General features: G+C 40.1%; 1 protein-coding gene across 1 annotated transcript in view; it reads left to right on the top strand.

Annotated features, from left to right (window-relative positions):
• The first annotated feature begins 1,157 nt into the window (after positions 1-1,157).
• Positions 1,158-15,695, top strand: part of DPF3 (double PHD fingers 3) — a 414,482-nt gene continuing 399,944 nt past the window's right edge. The window contains exon 1 of the mRNA XM_044659971.1: positions 1,158-1,189. Coding sequence (XP_044515906.1) covers positions 1,158-1,189 — 32 coding nt within the window. The remainder of the gene's footprint in view (positions 1,190-15,695) is intronic.

Genomic DNA, 15,695 nt, shown 5'->3' with positions numbered 1-15,695 from the left:
CCTCCACTTTAGTCTATAATAACTAGAGGCAGACACATTGGATTATTCATTAGCGAATTCTTTTCACCTTCTATCTAAGTAGTCATAGGTAAATCCAGAATTAGAGTTTTGAGCCACTCCCTGAAAGGGATTCTAGTAACACCCAGTTGGTGTTCCACAACTTCTGCCTTCAAGTTACTCACTTTCCTAGCAATTAGGTGCCAAAATGCAATTTTTAAACCTTTTCTCCGGCTTCCCCCACCTCGGAAAAAAAAAATAAATCAGAGCACCAGGTTTCAACACGCTGGCTAACCGGAAGAAGTGATCATTTCAGAAGTTTCTTTGGGGGCTGGAGGACGGACAGAAAAGGCGTGTGTGCGTGTGCATGTGCGTGTGTGTGTGTGTGTGTGTATGTGTGTGTGTAGGGGGGGAATCACGCAGTTTGGCCACTGTGCATTATGTAACCAAAGCACTGGCTGTAGGAGGTAGGAAGACTGACATTGAGAAATTCCAGGGGGAGGGGAGCTGCGGCCCTGGAGTCTTGCAGCGCACAGCGCACACTGCAAGCAGTTCCAAGAAGCCTAAAGAGAAAGGTGACTGAGATAAAAAGAACAAATTGGGAACAAGAATAATAAAAATATTTAGGATATAGTGCACTAGAAATGTCAGGACACATATAATTTATTTCTTTTCTGAAATGTCCGGCTTCCAATTTTTTTTTAATATAAATGAATAAGGGGGCTTTGCTATTAAGGACAGCAAAACCAGTAGTGGTAATACAAGATCATTACTGAGACTGAGTGATTGGGTTTTTAAAAAATATATTATTTAAGTATTTTCGCTCATTAGGGCAAAGTCACAATTTTTTTTTTTTAAGTAGGAAACCAGCCTAAATACTACAATCTTCTGTCGGTCTTCACATCTCCAGCCCCAAAAGAGCTCCTGGCATGATACTGCCCCTTTAAGACCTGCTCTCTTTCCAGCTCTACAAAAGGGAGTGACCTCTGGGCTTTGACAGCTCCCCTAATAACTACCATCGCTCAGGCTCCACCCATTTGGCGACACTCCTCTCCGATTGGCCAGCGGGCCGGTATCCCGCTCCCTGATTGGCCGCCCGCTTCCCCTGAGCAAACCTTTAGAACTCTGAGACAGACAATATTCTGTTACATTGTAGCAAAATGGCGACTGTCATTCACAACCCCCTGAAAGCGTAAGTAAGACTAAAAAATGTACATATTCCGCGTGGTTTCAATATGAAAAAAAGGGCGCCTTTCTCGGTGCGGATCGCAGGCAATGCACAGGCTCTCCAGGCTCCTCCCAGCCTTCGCATTCTCTCTTTTCTTTCAGATTCTTCTTTTTTTCCCCCCTCCCAACCCGCAGAAATGTCAGGAGATGCAATTAACAAGAAGAAAATTGTTACATTTGTGTTGTGCTTAATTGGTGGAAGGAGAGAGAGAAGGGAGCAGCTGGGGGACACTGGCACCGAAGCGCTGGGAAGCTCCGGGGATTGTAAAAGAGCTCAGGGACGGGCACGATTCTGAGCTCCCCTAGCCCCACGGGGTGGCGAGTTGGGGGACATGAAGCGGTTGGAATGGTATGTGTGTGTGCGTGTGCGCGTGTGTGTATGTGTGATAGAAAGACATGGAGAATGTTTTAAAATTCACTTGAAGAAGTGGTGCGCACCCGTATCCGATGACAGGTTTTTCCTCCCCTGCTTCAGCCAAGCCGGGAGATCTGGACTCTGGGCGCCTACGGAGTTTGCAGTGCTTTTCTGATCACACTCCGGAGGTTCTTCCCCTCTTCTTCCCTCTCACCCACATTCGTCTTTCTACAAACCTTCCGGAGTTTTGAGTGACTTCTTCGGGGGAAGCAATCTGTCCTCAGTGATTGCTAGTCCAGGTGGCTGCCTTGGGGCTTTCCTGACCGGGCAGCTCTGGGAGCGTTCCCATAGCTTTTTTTTTTTTTTTTTTTTTTTTCTTCATCGATGGTGTGTGTGTGTGTGTGTGTGTGTGTGTGTGTGTGTGTGTGTGTGTGTGATGCGTGCTTGTGTATGTGTCGAACATAGTAAATTAATTACTCAGGTTAACCTGTGGTTGATTTCGAGGAAGGAAAGAGCTGCTGTTCTTATGAATGATTTTTTTTTTGGGGGGGGGAGGGTGGGTAATAAATAGTGGAGGAGGAGACAAGATTTGTGTTTCCTCGCTCGAATAGGCAGCTTTTACTTCGAGCCAGAGCGAGGGGGCAGGTGCCTCTAGATGCTGCCGAAAGACTTTGAGCGAGCGCCCAGATCCGGGACAGAGGGAGGGCTAGGGGAGGGCACGCAGGGGCCAGTCCTCTTTCTCTAGATCGAGTTTCTTCCTTCCTTCCTTGCTTGCTTGCTTCTTTCCGTCGCTCTTTCCAGTTCAGGGTGCTGTTAAGCTGTCAGATTGTGAAGGGGGCAGAGTCCGGGGGTGTTCTCAGGAGATGAGCGGAGCGCTGCAAAGGGATTCTAGTGGGAGAGGAGTGATGATCCCTCTGAATTCGCAAGATCGAGGAGAACCCCTAGACTCTGCTTACTAGCCCGAGACCTCCTAGTTAGGTCGAGTGGGTGTCGGACTTTCCAGAGAGCTGTCGTAGGCAGTGACCTGCATTCTTTCAACTCCTCGCTGCTCGGGCTGCCTCTCTCTCTTCTCCAGTTGGATACGACTCAGAGCTGAGGGCTTTCTGGGGACCGGGTGGTGGCAGTCGCTGATACTGCCTCGGTGTCCACCTCTATAGCACCCCCGCTCTTCTGGGCTATAGTAGCAGCAAGTTGAGGGGTGCTTGAAGGAGAGCTTTTATTAGGAAGAGGATGAATGAAGGGAATGACATATTGATTTCACCTTTTCTTATATTGGCCAGAGCAAGGGGAAAAAAGCGGTGAATTTTCCAAGCCTTGGAGTAAAATAGATTAGATTAGATTGATAGAGAGCTAGATAGACATTTTAAAAAAGCGGCAATGAAGAGGGCATCGGAAGCCTGCGTTTTTAAGACAGTTTCTCCTGAGATTCTCCTTCAGGATACTGGGTAGGTTGTACTTTACCACCACAAGGTTTCACCCAAGAAATAAAATGTTTTATGAGAGCATAAATGGGTGTAACTTCTCCGTGTCCTCTTTTTACCTCCCTTGTTCAATCAGTTTCAATTGCATCCAGCAGCTGATCTACAGTCTCCCTGTTCCCAGCCCAAATTATATGGAAATGGTAACGCCATTCTATAGAAACTTAAGTTATCTGAATCTATTGGCAGAGCCGAGTACTGATGCCACAGGGAAGCCTACACGAATTTCAATCATCACCTTCTCCCTTCTACTATTTCTTTTGACTGTAGGAGTAATATATCTATAGCGTGAGATATTAGAAGGGTAGGGGATGGCTGAATTTCCTCACTGTTTAGTAGAATTCCATACTATTTTATTTGGACTTTGTATAATTGCAAGCAGTTGCAAAGGTAATGTCTTTGTAAATTTATAACTCTGTCTCTACGTGCATACAAGCGGGGCGCGCGCACACCAACGCGCACTTCTCCCCGCCCCCTTGCTTTTTCTTGGTGGGAGTTGAGGAGTAATTTATAATTAGCCCCTCCTTTTTAAATCCCAACCCCTTTCCCTAGGGGTGAGAGGAGAAGGAAACAATACCTATGGAGGGGGAAGCTTCTCTGCACTTGACATCTTTTAAACTACTAATGTAGTAGAAGAAACCGGGTTGTTACTGACAGCCTGACACTATCCGCTCCCCCCTCCCCGCCCCTTAACTTGTTTAATAAAACATCTTATATATTTCATTTGTTCTTAAAAGTTGCTGATCAAGAAACAATACACACATAGATAAATTATGCATGGGATAAATTAGAACAAAAGCTGTAAGACACATAATGCGGATGGGGATGGTGGGGGAGGAAAAGGGAATGGTAGTGGGAGGAGGGCTAGAGCGGGAGAGGGGGGGTGGTGGGAGAAGAATGATTCCAAGCGCGATGTTTTTATCCTCATGTGTCCTTCCTGACAATGAAACAGAGCCGAACGACATTAGCATTTCCTCTGTCTGCGTTTTGATTATCTCCCCCTACCTCTCTCTCAAAAAGAAAGAAGGAAAGGGGGGGGGGGGGGGGAGGAAGACAGACGCCCCCTATAGAAACTGGCCACACAAAGGTTTTGCTCTGAGATTGGGGTGGTGATGGTGGATAAAAGTGATAACTCAGCTGGGAGAAACTAGCTCAGGTTTCAAGCAACATCTCTGTTAGACTGCCATGTATATGTATCATTTTAAAACTGGCTTTGTCGATATGGGATATGTGATTCAGAGCGTACCTGGACTAAATGGATCACACCTTTTATACTTCCCTGCCCCTTTTGGATCTCTCAACTTCCTTTCTTATTACTTCTTATTGCACCCCTTCTTCAGCAGCTTGCATTCATTCACTTTACGTGGTTGTCTTTAACATCCTTGGGGCTTCTAGGGACAGAAATGGGGGTTGGAGAGACTGATTAGATCACAAAAGAGGAAGCAGCAGGTATCCCAACTACCACACTACCACATCTGGGCAAAGCAGAATTTAAAAACATTGATGGTACTTGTAGTAATCTAGGTCGATTCCACATTATCAATTATATTGTCTGAGTTTGATGTATGGATGTCACAGTCAACACATACACAAGCACATTAAGGGCAATGTGGTAAAACTTTTATGATACACATGCTCACAAAATCTGAATCAGATGAGTGTTGTTTAGAAGCTAATTTATTACACATTGCATTCTGATTTATTACTATTTGTCAATAGAATCTTAATGCACTCAATGCAATTAAGATCCCAACTAAAAAAGCTAATCTAGAAATCCAGGTTGTTGTTCCTGTATTCACTTCAGTTTCCTTTTTTTTTTCTTTGCCAAGTTATTAAAAAACCTTATTAGGAAGAGAGTTTAAATGGGGACATCAGAATCCTTTTTGTCAGGCACATGTATTTATTTATTATTATTACTGCTGTAGTATCAATTGAAATTCAGGATTGGGTAATGAATAGAGTATTGGAGTTAGGAAGATCTGAATTCAGATTTTGACTTGTGGAAACATGGTCCAGTTAACCTCTTTGAGCCTTGGGCAAATCTCTAAAACTTTTAATGTTATAGATAGGTTGCCATCTGCCCTCCACTAATGAAATGACAGGTTTTTGATATATTATAGAAATTAATCATTCATTACTTTAATATTTCATTGCCTCAAGGATTTGTGATTTAATTAGTGTGGGCATAATACACCTCCTCCACCTCAACTAATGTAGATCATAACCCGTCTATTCCTTAGTAGACAGTTGTATGAACTCTTATCCACCCCAGATCCTTCCCTTGGCAACTAATATTCTGTTCTCTAAACTTAGCCAAACCAGTCCTTGGAGGACAGACAGAGCCCAGGTTTGGGCTGTTACTCAAAGCCTTTCCAGTTCAGTGGTACCTTCCAGAGCTTGTTCTCTGCTGGCATAGGTTTGGAGAGCCCAGGCTTATACCCACACAACGATTAGACACCAGAACGATTAGACCACAGAACGATTAGACACCAGATTAGACAACAGGAATATTTCATTATTGAGAAATTATTTTGGGATAAAGAATACTTTGCCATAAAGTAGTTAGTTATCAATGAAAGACAAAATTAGTAGACTACCTGAATCCTGTAACCTTGAACTTCCATCTAAGATCTGTTCTGATGGTGGTATGTATCTGGCCTTGGATTCTTAAAAGTTATGCCAGCAGGGGGCACTTAGGTGGTTCACTGGATTGAGAGCCAAGTGTAGAGACAGAAAATTCTAGGTTCAAATCTGTCCTCTGACACTTCCTAGCTATGGGACCCCGGGCAAGTCACTTAATCCCTTTTGCCTAGTCCTTACAGCTCTTCTGCTTTAGAACTAATACTTAGTATTGATTCTAAGATGAAAAGGGGAGAGTTTAAAAAAAGTGATGCCATCGAAGTGCAAACTCTAACAAGTCCTACCAAATGGAGAAGGTTGGACTGTATACAACAATGGACTATTTTCTTAACAACTGACAATAAACCTAGTTAAGTTTAATAATAACTAGCATATAAATATGCATCTATGTGCATATATATATATAGTTTGCAAAATGCTTTACAAATATCATCACATTTTATCCTTATAACAATCCTGAGAGGTAAGTGCTGTTTTATAGATGGGGAAACTGAAGCAGTCAGAGGTGTAGTGATTTGCCCAGGGTCACACAGCTGAGGCTGAATTTGAACACTGGTCTTCCTGCCTCCAGCTCAGGTGCTTTATTTTTTGTACAACCCAACTGCCTATTATCAGAGGAGGTAGGCCACCAGGTCTACATTCTTTTGAATGAATGAAAGAACATTTATTGCATACTTAGAATATACCAAGTTCTGTGCTAAATACTGAGGACGCAAACAGAAAAGCATGAGTTTCTGCTTTCAAAGAGCTTCCATTCTAATGGGGGAAATAATCCATACAGGAGTTTTCCATTGAAAGTCAGATAGAAAGATCTAATGGTTTGGGGAGTATAATATCTGCTTTAACATTTTCTTATTTTAAATTATTGTTTTTATTTTTTTCGGATTATGTGTTGATACAATTTTTAATAATAATTTTCTGACATTTTGCAATCCATGTTCTCTCCCTCCTTCTCACTCCTCTTCCCACCCCAAGAAGACAGGTAATATAACTTAGGTTGTACATATATTATTATATAATATACATTTCCCTGTTTGTCCTATTATAAAACATGGCGCATATTGCATTAGAGAAAAATTCATGGAGGCAATAAAGTGAAGAATGGCATACTTCAAGAATCTGCATTGACTCCATCAGTTCCTTCTATGACGGTAGATATCCTTTTTTCATCATGAGTCCCTTGGAGTTGTCCTGGATCCTTGCCTTGTTGATAATATTTCAGTCATTCACAGTCGATTATTATACACTATTGTTGTTACTGTGTATAATGTTCTCCTGGATCTGCTCACTTCATTTTGCATCATTTCAAATAAGTCTTCCCTGTTTAATTTTTTATGGATCATGTTGTTTGTCATTTCTTATGGCACAATGGTATTCCATTATAATCATATACCACAACTTGCCTAGCAATTCCCTAATTGATGGAAAACCCTTCAGTTTCCAGCTCTTTACCACCACAAAAAGAGCTGCTAGAAATATTTTTGTGCAGGTAGGTTCTTTCTCCCTATTTTTAATCTCTTTGGGATGCAGACCTAGTAGTGTATTGCTGGGTCAAAGGGTATGCACAGCTTTATGCTTCTCTGGGCATGGTTCCAAATTGCTCTCTAAAATGGTTGGCTCAGTTCACAGTTCCACCAACAGTATATCAGCGTCCCAATTTTTCCACATTCCTTCCAACATTTATAATTTTTCTTTTTTGTTATGTTAGCCAATCTGATGATAGGTGTGAGGTGGAACTTCAAAGTTTTAAATTTGCATTCCTCTAATTGATAGCGATTTGGAGCATTTTTCATATGATTAAAGAGAATTTTAATTTCTTCATCTGAGAGTCATCTGTTCATATCCTTTGAACGTTTGTCAATTGTCAATACAATGTTTTGTATTCTTATAAATTTGACTCAGTTTTCTATAATACTTGAGAAATGAGACCTTCGTTTCCCCTCCCCCACAGTTTGTTATTTGTCTTTGAATCTTCATTGCATTGATTTTGTTTGTGCAAAATCTTTTTAATTTAAGGTAGTCAAAGTTATCTAGTTTGCATCTCTGAGTGTTCTCTGTGTCTTGTTTGGTCATAAATTCTTTTCTTATCCATAAGTCTTACAGGTAAACTATTTTGTATTCATCTAATTTTGTTTATATCATTCTTTAAGTCTAAATCATGTATCCATTTTGACTTTACCTTGGTATATGGTGTGAGGTGTTGGTCTATGCCTAGTTTCTGCCATATTGTTTTCCAGTTTTCACAGAAGTTTTTGTTGAAGCAATGTCCCCTTTAATTTTATTTCCATTGACGTCATTCCTATGACTACTTAAATAGAAGGTGAAAAGAACTTGTTAATGAAAAACTCATATCTATTTGACATTACCAAGGATTGTAGTGGTAGAAATGTTCATTTTCCAGTTTTCCTTAGCTATGGATACTTAGTAGGAAGAGGCTGTATAGCATCTCCAGAGTCAACCTTCAGGTTGCATCTCCATAAGGGTTACTCCTCTGGACTAAAAGCAGAGATCTGGGGAAGGCATCCCCAATTATTTCTGGGATTCTTGGGAATTAATAGCTATTGGTGACACATGATTGGGCAGTTGGTGGTGGGGTTAAAGATGGTGGTTCCCCATTTTTTACAAGGGTTCCCCCTTCTTTGATGGCTATAGGGGTCAAACTTGAATTGAGGCTGGTTGTCTGGGTTAGGGATGTAGCTGACTTCCTTAGGGTTCTTGGCTTTAAGGCTGTCATCACCGGCACATGGAAGAAGGTGATGATGGTGGTTTGACCTAGTTGGCACCTATTGCTTCCTCAGGGTGCCTTGTTGCTTCAATTAGGTTGCTTTTTCTGCATATCAGTGGCCACAAAACCTCATGAAACTTCTAAGGTATGGAGGGACTATGAGGTACATTGGTGGAAGATGTGCCCACATTGATGAAATCACACATTCTTGAATTATTGAAGAAGTATAAGATAGAGATAGGGCCTGGACCTGCAGTTTCAATGGTATAATGACCTTGTGGATAGGAAACTTCTTCTGCCCAAAAGCAAGTTGACATTTTCTCTCTAAATTATATTTTTAAAGAATTACCTAGAACATTGAGAGTTAAGCAATTTGTGCAGAATAACATGGCTCATATGTGTCAGAGACAGGACTTGAACCTAGATCTTCCTGATTTCCAATCTGGTTTTCTATATATTATGCATATTGTCCTTATATTGAAATATTCATCCATGTCACCTAGATTGCTATATTTATTGCCATATAATTGGGCAAAATAGTTTTTAATGATTGCCTTAATTTCCTCTTCATTAGAGGTAAGGTCTCCCTTTTCATCTTTGATACTATTAATTTGGTTTTCTTCTTTCCTTTTTTGACCTTATATTGAATAAGAATAACTTATGTAAATATTTTATATACTTATAGGGTAGTCTGCCTAGAGTGGTCCTCTTTCCCCAGAGGGATAATAGATAACAGTAGCTAGAATGAATGATGAATCTATGAATGAAGCTTCTGACACCAAAGGAATTCTGACAACCTCTGCACGAATGCATATACACACATATAAATAATGCTTTATTGGGCTAACTAGGTGGCACAGTGTATACAGAGGCAGACCTGTAGTCAAAAGGACCTCAGTTTAAATCTGGCCTCAGTTACTTCCTAGCCGTGTTACTGTGAGCAAGTCACTTAATCCTGATTGCCTAGTCCTTGTCACTCTTCTGTCTTAGAATGATACTAAGAATAAGAGTTTAAAAATACTTTAATGATACCTTTTATATTTGCATCAGGATTCAATCTTTCCCCCTTCCAGATTGACCATTCTATTATGACAAAGAAAAACAGTAAAACAAAAAATAATCAAATATAGTGACCACATCTAAACAATGATCTGGGATACACATTGGATTTTCCCTTAATCAAAACTTGATCTCCTTTTAGTGATCTTCTCATATATGTTGCTATAATCCTTGCATTTATTGTCCTCTTAGTTCTGTGATTTTGTTCTATATCAATTCACACAGATTTTCCTGTTTCTGTATTCCTCACATTCATCATATTGATTAAATATTGATATTCATCAATAATATTCTATTGCATTTGTATTTATAGTTTTCTCATTCATGTCCCTGTAGTTTACATGTGTTTGGTTTAAACAAGGGATGCCTGGCAGACTGGAACATTTGAAAAAAGTTATATTGCCTTTTTTTTTTCTCCTAAGTATAAAACATTGCTGACTACAAATATTGGGTACACATTACAGTTCTAGAAAGGGTAGATTATCCCAGAACCTGTGCAGCTTCTGCTCTCATATCACAGACTTGGGTCACCTGGTAAAGCTAATTAACAAATATATCCTTGTATCTTTTTAATGTGCAACACACTGGTAGTGTGTATGTTAGATAAAAGGGAGTGTAAAGGAAGGAAATGAGCATTTCTATCGAATTTACTCTGTGCCAGGCAGTGTATTCAGAACTTTACAAACATCATCTTATTTGATCCTTACAACAATCCTAAGAGGTAGATGCTGTTATTATCTCCATTTTACAACTGAGGAAACTGAGGCAGCCAGAGGTTATGTGACTTGCTCAGGGTCACACAGCTAGTAAGTGTCTGAGGCTGGATTTGAACCCTTCTTCCTGACTCCAAGCTCAGCACTGTATCTACTCTTCTACCTAGCTGTCAGAGTAGAACTGTATTTCTCTTTCTTGAGATCTAAAATCAAACTAATTCAATTGTTTTAGCTTTTTATCTGTTTCTAGAAGTCATGTATACATTCCAATCTTGTCAATAGGGAAGAAAATTTATTTGGTCAAGGTTAAGTGCCAGACCTTTTATGAAGTTAGGCTCTAGTATACATCTCTTTGTGTATTCTAAGGTGGTTTTATTCATGTGGGGACCGGATTTGATTATTAGCACTAGAAATTAAAGCTTTCATTTTTAATAGTTCTGATTGTCCTCTATACTTTTAAAAAACATTTCTCTTATGTCTTAGGATCAATAATAAATATCAGTTCCAAGACAGAAGACTGGTAAAGACTAGGCAATTGGGGTTAAGCGACTTGCCCCCGGGGACACATTAGCTAGGAATTGTCTGAGATCAAATTTGAACCCAGGACTTCCTGTGTCCAGGCTTGACTCTCTATTCCCCCTCTCCTCCCCCCGCCCAGTCACCTTGCTGCCCTTGTCCCCTATACTTCTCATGGACTCTTCCTTCCCATCTCTATCTCCATCTATTGAAATTCCTTCCTTTCTTCAAGACCCAGGTCAGTTGCTATCTTCTCTATGAGATTTCTCTGACAACATTGCCCCCTCCCAAATGATAGTGATCTCTCCCTCCTCATGCTTCTGACAGAATTTTGCCTGACCTTCTCCTTTATATTTATCTCACTTTACATGTGGTCATAGGACCTCATTTACATTAGGATCATAGATTTCTGGAAAGCACCTTAGAGGCCATAAAGTAAAGCTCTTTCATTTTATAGCTAAACTGAAGCCAAGGCAGGTTAAGTGTCTTGCCCAGGATCATATAGCTAGTAATGTCTTTGCCCCTCTGTAGACTGTAAACTCCTGAAGGATAAAGTCTGTGTGTTATCTATCCTTAGGTAGAAGGTGTTCCTAGAAGGACCATCATCCAGGTTTTCTAGAATCCAGTATCTCCTTAAAGAAGTGGTAAACTTCCTGGACAAGATCGGCTCTTTTTTATAAGATGTGACCTCTTTTGGCTCTTGTTCCTCCCCTTTTCCCTTTAATGACCAAGTATGCATGTTTGATTGATCGATTTGTGGTCAGTAAGAACTGGTCTCCTTGGCTTATGCCCTTGGACCTAGCCTTTAAAAGGAGAGTGGAATAAGAAGGGAAGGGTGAGAATTGAATGTGGAGGGGAGCAATGCTATACACAATACCCTATATGGACACTTAAGTCTCTGGAGGAAAAGGAAGATTGTATACCTCTGAGGTTTTTTTAGGGAAGTGCCTGAGCGAGCTCAGAGATTATCAGTATATGGTGGCAGCAGGATAGGGACTAGAATTCCCTAGACCAAGTCAGGCACAGTAGGAATAGGACCAGCTGTAGAGAAGTGATAGAAGATTTCCTGAACTTCAGTTGAGTTAATGGAACTAGTAGAGGAGTTAGTGGATTATGCAGGAGTCAGAGCTGAGAAGCAACAAAGGGCAGTATTATAGTGTGAGGGAGCAAACAGACTTTCTCTTTTACTAGTACTTTGAATTATTTAGATGGCACAGGTAAAGGAAGAGGGATTAATCTTTTAGCTAAGCTAAATACTTTACTTTTGGGGACGAATTCTCCCTGGATTGGGAGAAAAAAAGGCAAATTTTGATGGCTCCAGGAGAAACACTGCATGACAAAAAGGTTTTTTTGTGAGTAGGAATAAAGATTGAACCTGGTCCAAATAAATATTCACAGCTTTGGTTCTAGACCACATTTGTATTTGTAATATGAAACTAGTACCTTGCCTGTAAGTATTTAATAAATAAACTCCACCCTTCTTGCTGTAAACTAGCTTAGATGTCAGTCAGCATTATAGAGTGGTGAGTACTGTACTGGGAATCAGACCCTGGTATTGTTTAAGTCACTGTACCATTTAAATAGCCTTGTGACCCTCTAAATCTGAGTTTCCCCATTTGTGAAATGAGGGATTTGGTGCAGATGACCTCTAAGTCCTTTCTAGTTTTGAAATTCTATGATTTGATCACAGCAAAGGGAATGGAGAGGAAATTCCAATTTTATATCTCCATCTAGCTCTTTCTGTTGAGTCTGTCTTAACAAGAGTGTAGCTACTAAGTGGGAAAACCTGTATCTTGAGCTAGGGTTTGTCCAATGTGACCTGACAGGTCTCAAAGAACAATGGCTTTTGGTCACCTCTAACAATAGCTTTCAGATTCCTTCTTTTTATTTCAAAGTAGCACCGAATCGTGGATTTATATCTGGAAAGGACCTAAATATTTTTAGTTAAATTCTTAGGATAGGTAGGGAAACTGAAGTCAAGAGAAAGTGACTTTCCCAAGGTCACACAGATCTGATTAAATATCTAATCTTCTTTTCATTTTATCCTGTTCCCCATTGGGATTCAATTAAATAACTATTTATCGAGTGACTACCATGTACAAGACACCGTGCTATCTTGGTCTGGTGGGGACAAAGGAACAGCTTATCCACCTACTCCACCTGTCCTTGTTTACTGCTAGGAGAAAAAAATTCAAGTTGCCCAAGCTTCCTCAGCCTCATCAGAATTAGTGGGATGGAAAGAATATCTTCACTTCTGATGACCCTTTAAAATTCAGGACAGCTAGGTAGTGCAGTATATAGAGTAGGAGACTAAAAGTTAGGAAGAGCTGAGTTCTAATTTTACCTCAAGCACTTACTAGATGTCTCACAGCCAGCATATTGTTTGGACAAGCCATTTTACTTCAACCTTGTTTTTCTTATCTGTAAAATAAGGATAATAAATAATGCCTATTTTATAGTGTTGGTTTAAAGTATGCAAAGCACTATGTAGATACACATAATTGTGTATCTATATGTCTACATGTCTATGTAATGCTTTGCAAAACTCAGAGGGTAATATAAATGTTAGTAGCAATTATTCATTCATGCCAAAAAGAAAAGTAGAGACAGTATAATATAGTAAGAATGAATACCATATTAAACCAGAATGAAGATCACCTGGAGGGCCCTTGTAGACCCCATTGAAAGTATAGGTCACGCTTTCGGAACTATTGAGAAACATCATATGTTGGAAAGACCACTGTGTGCAGTCAGAAAACCTGGATTTAAATTCCAGTGCTTTCAATCTTAGTGCCTACGTGACCCTGGGCAAATCTCTTCACTTCTTTTGGTCTCACTGTCCTCATCTGAAAATTAGGGTGTTGAACTAGATTATTTTAAGGTCTATTCCAATTCCAAAGTTCTGTGGCTGTGTTTGGACTCATGAGAAAAGATTTCAGAGCCTTTTATTCATGTCAATGAAAAAAATGAACTAGGAACAAAGATGGAGACTGAGTCTGGTTCAGTTGGGCAGATTTGGATGATGAATAGATCTCTTTTCCCTTTGTCACCATTATTGGAGCTTTATATCATTTTAATATTTGAAAAATAATTTCTGTGCCTTTGGAGTATTTTAAGAGTCACTCAAAAACAGAAATATAGCCGAATGCAGTAAGCTTCTGGTCAAGAAATACCACAACCTTTGAAATACTTTCTGCTCTGCTTTTTGAAAATTTTATTTAACATTTATTAAAGATACAAGGTACTTTAATATGGTGTTTTAAAGTTTTAAAATCATTTTACAAACATTAGCTCACTTGAGACTGCCTATTAAGCTACTAACCTGCTACTTGTGCCTTGTGTTGGACACTGGACGTGCCATTGACCCAGCCATAAGTGCCCTCTTAATGCATGGTCTTCTCACAAAGAAAGAAAGAAGATGGGCTAAGGAAGAAATCCTGTGTGGTCTAAGAGCTCAAAAAGGTTCCTTTTTTTTTAAACGTTGAAGAGACTTTTAAAAATGCTGCCTTTCAAGTGATAGAGTTTTCATTTGGTTGCATGAGTGACTTGAGTACAATTAGGTGTAGTGTTTCTTATTTGTCCAGTTACAAGTGTCTGGTTACAGTCTGTCAAATCCTATGGATGGATGGAACTAGGCTTCATAAAGCTTTCATTGAAGAAAGGTTTCTGGAGCCTGTTGTGTGCATCTGGGTTTTACAAAGAGGGTTTAAGATCAGGTGCTAGGTGTATGATGTGAAGAACAGGATATAATGGACTAAAATAATTTCTTGGTGGCATGTTTGGTGACAGCAACAGATTATGTATCTATGTGGAGGGTTGGGTCCGAGGGAGACAGACTGTGTAGGGGTATGTTTGGAGGGAAGGAGGAGCATGGGGATTAGGCTCAGAAATCCTAATAATGGGGTTCAAATAGCCAACAAAGAGTTCTAGAGAAGACAACAGAATGTTAACAAGGGGCCCATCAATCACTCTTACCTCAGTTTTGAGTTCTGGATAACAATAATAAGAGGACCATATCTAATCTCTTAGGCATGACTAATGAAACTTACCGCCCCCAACCCCCCAACTTCTTTCCTCTTTCCTTCAATGTAGGGACTGTGGTATTCTCAGGTTGCTCAGAATTAACCATTTGTTATTGATGTTTTTTTTTTTGGGGGGGGTGGTCCACCTTGCAAATCTGCTCTCCATAATTAAGTGCAGTTGGCAGCTGGTAGGGAGGGAGGATGAGGAGGAGTAGTTGCAAACCCAAGACTTTCTTCAGTAGAGAGAAACATATTGGAATAACTGATTTAGCTTATCTCCACATCCTTTTCATATACCTTTCTCAACTTTTCCTTGACTGCAAACAGTAGAGAAGTAAGAGTATTAAACTACTGTTTAGAAATTTGGTGGGGCAGCTGGGTGGCTCAGTGGATTGAGAGGCAGGCCTAGAGACAGGAGGTCCTAGGTTCAAATCTGGCTTCAGCCACTTCTTAGCTGTGTGACCCTGGGCAAGTCACTTAACTCCCATTCCCTAGCCCTTACCACTCTTCTGCCTTGGAGCCAATACACAGCACTGACTCCAAGACGGAATGTAAGGGTTTAAAAAAAAAAAAGAAATTTGGGTTGTAATCCCAGCCCTACCCTTTAGTTTCCTCATCAACAAGTAAGGCTGTTGACTAGATAATCTCTAAGGATTCTACAAGTCTTCAGTTTCTACAATTCTGTATTTGGAAGGTGAGATTGTTGTTTACCCTTCATATACTCAAAGAGGAACAATGACATCACAATGTTGGGGTCAACATACAGTATATAATCTTCCCAAGACAATTTAAATGGAAATGGTTCAATTTTCTGGCGTGGAGCTGGTAGACTATTCAGATTCCACATATATACGACAAAGAAGTAGGCTCTGTAGACATTCAGTGTGGTAGGCAGCTCAAAACCTCTTCTCTCCCATACTTTCTTTCAGAACCCTCATTTTCCTATTTTTTTTTTTTTACTTT

This window comes from Gracilinanus agilis, chromosome 2, assembly GCF_016433145.1.
Source record: "Gracilinanus agilis isolate LMUSP501 chromosome 2, AgileGrace, whole genome shotgun sequence".
NCBI classification, from domain to species: domain Eukaryota; kingdom Metazoa; phylum Chordata; class Mammalia; order Didelphimorphia; family Didelphidae; genus Gracilinanus; species Gracilinanus agilis.
Note: the sequence above shows the minus strand (reverse complement) of the source record. Positions and strands in the feature narration are given on the sequence as shown.